General features: G+C 35.7%; 1 protein-coding gene across 1 annotated transcript; it reads left to right on the top strand.

Moving 5' to 3' along the window:
* Positions 1-7,312: 7,312 nt before the first annotated feature.
* LOC112707621 (pentatricopeptide repeat-containing protein At3g57430, chloroplastic) lies at positions 7,313-10,679 on the top strand. The gene has a single exon (XM_025759434.2). The coding sequence runs from the start codon at positions 7,341-7,343 to the stop codon at positions 9,999-10,001; it is 2,661 nt and encodes an 886-aa protein (XP_025615219.1). The 5' UTR covers positions 7,313-7,340; the 3' UTR covers positions 10,002-10,679.

The raw sequence follows: 10,679 nt of genomic DNA on the forward strand, positions 1-10,679 counted from the left end.
CTGATCTTGTTCTATGCACAGATAAGATATTCCTCATTTGCATGAAGTACACTCACCTCCCATGTATTGGGGTTGGGGTAAATTCACATCATGGTTCTTGAGATTTATGCAATTACCAGGAATGGTGATCGAAATCCAAATTTTTTTTTATAGTAGTCTTTCAGATAGAATCCCGAACACCATAGTGGTCATTTTCGGTGCTGATTCAGCTGTCAGAGTACTAATGTCGCCATCTTTTATCACGTTGGATAGTTCCAATGGCTAAGTGATGTGTATTCAATCCAATTTTGTCTCTCCCCCAATTTATAACCCTAATCCATTGTGCAGAGCGCTTCTTCTACATCTTCTTCTACAGTTCATAATCGCTAACCAACATTCCTGTGTTTTTCCTTCAATTTACAAGTTCATAATCGTTAACTAACATTCATCTACAGTTCTACACTACATTCTCAATTCAACAGTTATCTGATATGAACCCCAAAAGTTATATTCATTCAACAAAATTTGAAATGCATACTTGTTATCCATGAACTGATTGAGCGGTTCCTGGAGATTCGAAGGGAAAGCTTCAGGAACCAAAGACAAACGCTTCTCATTCTCACACACCGCTTTTGCAAATTCTTAACGATATCGAGCTCCAATTCCTTGACGTCGCGAATCGGAACCTGTTCTAAATTGGATCCAAAATTGAAATGAATTCACTTTATTTAGTCATTAGAATTGTACGTAATAAAAAATGGCTACATTAACATTTAAATAGCTGGTTGAGCATTGAAAATGACACGGAAATTACTATAGTGCCTAGAGTTTTATCTGAGAGAATATAGTAAGAAAATTTAGATATCTAAGAGAATATGGTAGGAGAATTTAGATCTCGACGTGTGAATCTTAGGGATCATTACAAAAATTTACTTGTTAGGTTTAACAATGAGTAATTTACTGATAGGGAAAAAAAATATGATACTATTATTTATGCAAAATAAGGTCATATATGATTAGAGTGAACTAAGCTCAGTTGAGATAGACTAAATTTAAACTCCATTAACTAATAGTAGAGTCTATTTGTGAATCTTAAATTCGACTCACTAAAAAAATTTATGAGTGGACTCATAATATAAAAATAATTTATAATTTATATATAAAAAAATTATTAATTATTTTCTATTTATCAACTATAATTTTGTATTCTCTATCATAATTATATGTAAAAATTGTGTGTGTAAAACCATATATCATTATTTTAAATTAAAAGTGTGAAATTTATATTATGTTATTAATATAAGTAATTATAATAAATAATATATGAGTATAGATTATCTAAATTTAAGTTCGATTCATAAGTTTAAATTTATTAAGTTATAAATGAGTTGAACTTAAACTAATTCACGAGCCGACGTGACTTACTTCTAACTTAGTATTCATATGTATTAAAATCTTACTTGATTTAATACAAAAGAAATTATAAATAAATGAACAGAATATTTAAGACATTAATTTAAATATCTCAAATAGCCAATTTATAATTAAGGAAATTATTGAAACATTAGTTTCTTGAAAGTAAGTAACAGAAAAATAGAATAGTGAATAACAGAAAAAAGACTTAAAGAATCATATGATAATTCTATATTACTGAAGAGTAAAGATAATCTAACCTTACACATATTGTCCAGAACTATATAAGCACTATATATATATATACTAGAAAATAACATATTGTAATCTAAACATTAAAACTTACCAAAATTCTAACTAACTAACCAACTAATTGAGTGTTATCATTAATAGCATTCCTTAAATTGAGAGTAGGTCTCTGAACAACTTTCAATTTGTATTTGAACTTGGTGACAGAGGCTTTGTCAAGACATCCACAACCTAGTCATTTTCTGGAATATGAACAATATACAGCTGTGTTTACCTAATTAAGTCTCAGACAAATTGTATATCAATTTGAAAGTGTTTGATCTTTTCATGAAGAATAGGATTTGCAATTAGAAGAACCGTATTGAGATTATCACAGAACACTATAGGAGATGTTGCTAATCCAATTGGCAACTCAACCAGCAAATTTTTGAATCAAACAATCTCAGCTCCACAATCAGTTAGACTCTTGAACTCTGTTTCAGTAGAAGATCTACTAATTGTACTTTGTTTTCTGTAAGACCATGATAGAATATTAGTACCCAAAACCACACAGAAGTCAAAGACAGATCTCCAATTCTCAAGATCTGATGCCCAGTCAACATCAGAAAAATCATAGAGCCTGAAATCTTGGCATTTATGAAAAACCAGGCCTTGATCCTTTGTACCCTACAAATACTGAAAATCCTTTTTACTGCTTTTCAATGAGCTAGTTTAAGAGCACGCATATATTGGCTCACTTTACAAACAGCAAAGAACAAATCAGGTCTAGTAATAGTGGCATCGTGAAGTGATCCAACCACAGATCTATACAGCTTGGGATCCTCAAAACCCTTGCTTGTGAGCTGCAAAGAGGACAACATGAGAGTTGGTATAGGACTAGCACACTGCATTTTCACTTTTGAAAGAAGAACAGTAACATACTTAGTTTGAGACAAGTACAATTTATCTGCAGTCCTCACCACTTCTATGCCTAAAAAATAGTTTAAATTCCCTAAATCCTTCAAAGAAAATATGTTGTGCAGTCTCTTAATCATATAATAAATTTCAATAGCATTATTTCCAGTGATAATAATATCATCAACATAATAAAAAATATATATAACAGAATTAAAAGTGGTGCGGATAAATAATGACATATCAGACATTGAATTAGAAAAACCAAAAACTTGTAGAGTGGTACTCAATTTTAAAAACCACTCCCTTGGAGCCTATTTCATACCATAAAGATGTTTATTAAGTCTACAAATCTTGTATTCAACATCTATTTTAAAATACAAGGGTTGTGTCATATAGATTTCTTGATGCAAGTCTCTATTGAAAAAAGCATTATTGAAATCAAATTGTCGTATAACCTAATCTCTAGATAACGCAATGTTAAGAACTAACCGAACAGTGGCTGGCCTAATCACTGGACTAAATACCTGTTTAAAATCAAAACCTTTATTTTGATAAAATCTTTGGGCCACCAAACGTGCTTTATACTTCTGAATCTGTCCATTTGGCATCCTTTTGATAGTAAACACCCAATGACAGCCTACTTTAACATCCCTGGGTGGAGACATAAGTGTCCATGTTTGTTTCGAATCAATGCTTGATATTCATCTTGAATTGCTTGAAATCAATGAGAAATACTCAAGGCAGATTTAGTATTTCTGAGGCAATGCAGCATCAATGACTTGAGAGTTCAGGCAAGAAAACGTTGCTTTAAGTTGACGAATACCTGCCTTGGACCTGGTGACCATGTGATGAGTATTTTTGGGGGTAGAGTCAGGTTGTATAGTTGGTGTAGTGAACATAGCAGTATTGGTAGGATCTGATTGGGAACAGCAGGGGAGACATTGGTGACAGGATCTTCAGATTACAAGGAATGAGTGGAGTTATGTTGCAAAACAGGATCAGGAGGCCTTAAAGGTACTGGTCTAGGAACAAAGTCATTAGTTGAAGCAGTAATAGGATGCAATAGAGACTCAAAATCCCCAAAGAATAACAAAGGGTATGGAAACATATTCTCATCAACTAGCACATTTCTTGAAATACACACTTCACCATTTAGGGATAAGCACTTATATCCTCTATAGTTCTAAGCATAGCCTAAAAACACACATTGATAAGACCTATAGTTAAATTTGTTTTCATTATAGGGCCTCAGGTTAGGATAGCATGAACTGCCAAAGATTTTTGTTGAGTTAAGAAATTAACTAAATTAATTAATGATGACAAATATTATTTTATTAGACAAAATAAATAATTAGTGTTGATTATTTATGATTAATGTTGCAGGCTAAAATACATTGTTGCAGCAGCCCAATACAAAGCAAGCTAAATATATCTTAATGGGCCACAAATTAATAGAAGCCCAAAGATGATAAAAAGAATGCAAACGGGCTGAACTTGATTAGAACCAACTCAAGCCCGATTTGATTTCAGCAAGCCAATCCCTCCATCTTGATTCTAAAGCAACGTTCACTTTTTCCTGTCTCAGTCAGAACTCACAGAAGTGAGAGAATGCTTAGTTCCTAAGTTATTCACAGAAGAAGAAAGAAAGAGAACGTTAGGCAAGAAAGGTTGAGGTCATATTAGCAAAATCAAACCAAATCAAGCTAAGACAAAGGTCAAGGGTAACACATTTCCTATTGCATGCATATTGCTTTCTTCTCCTCTTCCCAACTCTCTACCAGTGCGAAATGGGATACATGGGAAAGATAATTTATGTTCTTCACTACTGTGCATCTACGGTTAAAATTATGTCTTGGGGACCAATTTGTGTTTCAATAGCCAAGATCTGGGCTTACCATTGAAAATAGTTATTTTTGCTGATTCTGTGGCTTTCGGTCAACAAGAGGAGGTCAGAACCAAAGATTCTAATTTGAGGATTAACTGAAAAAGGTGATGTGGTGAGTTGGTGAAGCACACAGCTTAAGAAGTCGACCTAGGAAGAGTAACTCTACAACATGCAAGGAGATACAAAAGAAGAGTTTTGATCATTCAGAAGCTAAGGAGAAAAGAACCAGAATTAAGGTTTCATTGAGAGCTTCCTGAGAGGGTTCAACGTTTTGGACAGTGCTATCTAGAGAAAGAAGCATTCCGCCGAGATGAAGAACTTGATTAGTGTTTGTTCAACCCGGTTCAACACATAGCATCAGAGGTTGTTGAAGCATCAATTTTCTTCATGTTTTACAGATTGTAATTTACTTTTTAATATTTATCTTTCTGTAATTTCTTGAGGTAAAAGGTTGAATGAAAGAGTCGTTGAAAGAGCCTAAGAGAGGAAAAAGGCAGAGAGATACACATGAGTGAAAAGCCTAGAGTTATTTCAGATTTCTTTAGGTGAGTCTGTGTCTTGTATCTTGTACCTGTGAGGTACCCCTTTCTTAGTTGGGTAAGTACTAAGTGTGAAGAGTTAGGTATTAGCATAACCAAGTCAAGTTAGGATAGAACTTGAGTGTGAAAGAATTGTGTCAATCCTGTAGAATTGGTGTATATAATACTTTAACTATAGTGAAAATTTTACCACTGTTGTGGTGGAAACTGGACGTAGGTTGCATTACACAAGGCAACCGAACTAAGATATATGATGGTGTCAACTTCTCTCTTCCCTGCTCTGTTCTATTTTCTGATATTCATGAGACAAAATGAAATTGTCTCATAAATTTTTCGCTATTGAATTCAAACAAATTCATATTGCAAGTCTGATTTAAAAGTGTTATTTCATTAAAGTAAAAGAATGTCATAGATTCAACCCCTTTATCATAGATTCACATTTTATATATAGTACAGACACCAAAAAAGGAAAAAGTGTATGATTAAAGTTGACAATTGCTTGTTTTATCTCTAATTTGCATTATAAAGGTTTACACTTCTTTGTGTTGTCAATAGTTAATGTTACACAAATTACAATATGAAATTTACAAGAAAACAGAGCTTCTTTTTTCATTTATTCAATGCAAGTTTTAAAATGATTACACCTGATCCTCATTTCTGAGCATACATCATAAAAATTCATAATGCACAAAATTTTAACCCCAAACAAATGCCTATAATTATATTTTTCATACACTTTATTTTACCACTAATCTGATTAACTGTCTAATGCTATTTTTGCACATATTCTTTTACTTTTGTTGCACCTTCTATAAGTTCAATAATCTTTTGGTATGATTATTTCCATGGCCTTTTTTCAGATACAACTTCTGTCCCCATATTTTTTTATTTTTCCTTCAACTTCGTCCAGTCAAACAAAATATTCATATCGATGTTCAGCACTCTAAAAATTTAACACAACAATCGGAAGGGGTGAAGAAGGAAAGAAATGGATGAAACCCTAACGCCAGTAAGAAAAAGCAATGCAATTTTAAAACCTAGCTCCCACAAAGGACATTACAGAAACAATTTGTCTGGATTCCAGTCTGTTCCAAACTTTAGTACTACAGCTTCAATCCTATGCAAATACTTACCATTGTTGTAGTCAAATTTCTTTTTATTCTTTTTGTTTCTCAATAACGAAGATCTGCCACCAATAGTATTGCCACAATTTAAGGATAACGAGCTCGATTTTTCCTGTAATGAACCCATATTTTTAATTATCCATTAGGGTTTCAACACAAATCATCTTCTTTCTAAAATGATAAAACAGATGGAGGGTTTCTAATTAATTTTGTTTAATAATTTAATCATTAAAATAAATTGTTTATTCTGAGTTAGCACCAAAGAGATACCTCACTCAAACTAACGTTGCCAGCAAGGAATAAAGACACCCGCTTGTCCACTCAAACTAATGATGAGGGCACACGCCGATGGCTGGAAGGGTGAATGTGTCTGCCGAAATGTATAAATATTGTGCACGCGTGACTCATTAAATGATTTAAGTGTAGTCGTGTCCAGCGTGTAAACTTTCAGGTGTATTCCTTCTTCCTAATTAAAATTAAATAAAGAGTAAAGTGACAATTAGGTTCTTGAAGATTTCAACTTCGGATTAATTAGTCCCTACAGAAAAAAATACTAATTTAGTCCTCCAAGATAGCAAACAGTGGACATATAATGTTCTTCTATTAATTCATTAACTAAAACTTAACAGTGATGCTTATATGTACTGTTAATTACTCTAACGTGTCTATCTATAAAAAATAGTCATATAGATAACTTTTGGAGTGAAATTTCACTTGTTTTAATAGAATTTGTGATAAATAGAGAGCTGTTAATAAAGAATATATGAAAATTTAAAAGATAATAAATATTTCACTGTTCAAAATTGTATTATTTTTTTGCTCATGTGACAGTAACGAAACATGCATTACTATAAAAAATAAAATATATGGACAATTCTATTTCATTTCGCATTATTCATTAATAAAATGACATATATATCTACTATTTGCTATTTTAGATGATCTAATTGATATATTTTTTCTAAATGACTCATTAATCTAAAATCAATATCTTCAAAAATTTAATTATCACTTTACTTTTAAATAAATTGACTACTTTTTTTTTTTAGTTCACAGTATCCTTCAATCTACCGTTATAAATATAAACCCTATTTAAAAATTTAATTAATTACTCAACCAATTCAAATTATAAAATTGACGGCCTTTAACAGAGATTAATACTAAAGTGATAATTCAGACTCCAAAAATAATATAAATAAAAAATAAATTGGGCTGTGTTTGAATTGAATAATTTTACCACCAAATCCAGTCCAGATGTCTACTTGTCTTACTCTGACCCACTCCCTCTCTTATCCATCTCTCCCTAACTCCCCTGCCATCCCAACCATCCACTCTCCTCCGCCATCCGCCACCCCAACAACCACCACTACAGCCGCCACTGTCTCTGAACCCCATTCTTCTCCATCATGGACGGATCTCCTCCGCTCCCAGGCTCAATCCTCATCGTTCCACGAAGCCATCTCCACCTACACAGCCATGATCGCTGCCGGCGCTTCTCCCGACAACTTCGCCTTCCCTTCCGTCCTCAAGTCCGTCGCCGCCGTCGGCGACCTGGATCTTGGAAAACAGGTTCACGCCCATGTAGTTAAATTCGGTTACGCCGGCGCCGTGCCCGTGGCCAACTCCCTCGTCAATATGTACGGAAAATGCGGCGACATCCACGATTCCCGCCGGGTGTTCGACAAAATCTCTGACAGGGACGATATCTCGTGGAACTCGATGATTGCCGCGGCGTGCCGGTTTGAGCTCTGGGAACTGTCCCTACAACTCTTCCGCTCAATGATGTCAGATTCCGTGGATCCCACGTCATTCACGCTCGTAAGCATTGCTCATGCGTGCTCCAACATTGATGATGGTTTGTGGTTTGGAAAGCAAGTGCATGCTTATGGTTTGAGGAATCATGGTTTGGGAACGTTCACTAATAATGCTTTGGTGACAATGTATGCCAAATTGGGAAGGGTTGATGATGCTAAAGCTTTGTTTGATGTGTTTGATGATAAGGACGTGGTTTCTTTTAACACAATTATAAGTGCACTGTCTCAGAATGATAGATTTTTAAAAGCTTTGTCATATTTAAGGCTTATGGTATGTAATGGTGTTAGGCCTGATGCGGTTACTTTGGCTAGTATTCTCCCTGCTTGCTCTCAATTGGAGATGTTGTGGGTTGGGAAGGAGTTGCATTGTTATGCAGTGAGGAGCGCGGATTTGATTGGGAATTCATTCGTTGCTTGTGCCTTGGTTGACATGTATTGCAACTGCAAGCAAGCTGAAATGGGTAGGAGAGTTTTTGATGGGGTGTTGAGGAGGACTTTGGCTGTGTGGAATGCTATGATTTCTGGTTATGTGAGGAATGAGTTCTACGAAGAGGCGTTAGAACTCTTCATTGAGATGCTTAGTGTATCAGAACTTTGTCCAAATACTACCACATTGTCTAGTGTTTTGCCTGCTTGTGTGCCTTGTAAAGGATTTTTGGATAAAGAAGGGATCCATGGCTACATAGTGAAAAGGGGACATGAGAAGGATAAGTATGTGCAGAATGCACTTATGGACATGTATTCCAGGATGGGAAAATTAGAAATTTCGAAGAGGATATTTAGCAGTATAGATAAAAGAGATATAGTGTCTTGGAACACAATAATCACTGGCTGCGTTGTCTGTGGTTTCCATGATGATGCGCTTAATCTTCTGCATGAAATGCAAAGTGGTCAAGGAGAAAATAGGAGTTACATATTGGGTGATTATGAGGATAATGGAAGCCTCCCGCTCAGGCCAAACTCGGTGACACTGATGACAGTGCTTCCCGGTTGCGCAGCTTTGGCTGCTCTAGGTAAAGGCAAGGAGATTCATGCTTATGCTATCAAACAATTGTTGGCAACAGATGTTGCAGTGGGAAGTGCGCTAGTTGACATGTATGCAAAATGTGGTTGCTTGAAGCTCTCTAGAATAGTCTTTGATCAAATGCCTATGAGGAATGTTATTACTTGGAATGCTCTTATCATGGCCTATGGAATGCATGGTAAAGGGAAAGAAGCTTTGGAGCTTTTCAGAAGAATGGAGGCAGAGGAAGACAACAATGGAGGAGTAAGCCCAAATGAGGTGACCTATATCTCCATTTTCGCAGCATGTAGTCACTCAGGGATGGTGGATGAAGGCCTTAGTTTATACCATACAATGAAAGTTAACCATGGAATTGAACCTACGGCTGACCATTATGCTTGTCTTGTAGACTTGCTTGGTCGTTCTGGTCAGGTGGAAGAGGCATATAAACTGATCAACAGAATGCCATCCAACATGAGTAAAGTCGATGCCTGGAGTAGCTTGCTCGGTGCATGTCGAATCCACCAGAATGTAGAAATTGGTGAAATTGCTGCCAAGCATCTACTTGACTTAGAGCCATATGTAGCTAGTCATTATGTTCTGTTGTCTAACATATACTCTTCAGCTGGACTTTGGGATCAAGCAATGGATGTTAGGAAGAAAATGAAGGAGATGGGAGTGAGAAAAGAACCTGGTTGTAGTTGGATTGAGCATGGTGATGAGGTTCATAACTTTTTGGCTGGTGATTCTTCACACCCACAGAGTAAGGAACTCCATGAATATCTTGAAACACTGTCGGAAAGAATGAAGAAGGAGGGATATGTACCTGACACTTCATGTGTGCTTCACAATGTCGATGACGAAGAGAAAGAAACCATGCTCTGTGGGCACAGTGAGAGACTTGCAATAGCTTTTGGCCTTCTAAACACCCCCCATGGAACTACCGTTAGAGTTGCTAAAAACCTTAGAGTTTGCAATGACTGCCATGCTGCTACTAAATTCATATCAAAGCTTGTGGACAGGGAGATCATTCTAAGAGATGTAAGAAGGTTCCATCATTTCAAAAATGGAACTTGCTCTTGTGGTGATTATTGGTGAGATGTGTAAAGTGAAATATCTGGTTTTCTTACTTTCTCTTTCCTCTCAGCTCCCCTTTCCTAGAACATTGAAACCCCAGAGTTGAACAACAAAGCCTTATGTCAATAGATGGGGTTGGCCGCATGAGTTAAATGAGCCACTGCATGTTGCCATGAATCCTGTCTAAACCCAGCCTCATTCATGCTTAATTTTTTTCCAATCGGTTGAATCTTCCTAACCACTAAGTTATCTCTCATATGATCTACTCATTTGACGGGTTTCTTTTTCTCTTCTCCCAACATGTCGAAATCACCTGTAAGATCTCTTTGGAACAGAATACTAGCTCGGCAGGATCTATTGGGCGAGTCCTAAGGATACAAAATCGTTTTTTGAGGCATGGATTGATTGTGAAATGGGTAGTGTGGAGAACTAGGAGACTGAAAATATTTGAAAATGTTGATTATAAGTTAGAATATGTATGGAAGTCCCTTGTGTTACACTGTAATGACTAATGAATGGTCCATGGGATTAAATAAGAAAAGTAACCCACACTTGGGTGTTAGAAAAGTGGTACTGGATGATGTAGGTTTTGGAAAATAAATTCTAGTTATGTACCTCTTACATGCCGGATCAAGACCCTTGGTCGATTGGGCGTTATTATTATAAATGGAATTGCATAATCCTTACATTTTCTTGTGA

The sequence above is a fragment of the Arachis hypogaea genome, chromosome 8 (genome assembly GCF_003086295.3).
Source record: "Arachis hypogaea cultivar Tifrunner chromosome 8, arahy.Tifrunner.gnm2.J5K5, whole genome shotgun sequence".
In the NCBI taxonomy this organism is placed as follows: Eukaryota; Viridiplantae; Streptophyta; class Magnoliopsida; order Fabales; family Fabaceae; genus Arachis; species Arachis hypogaea.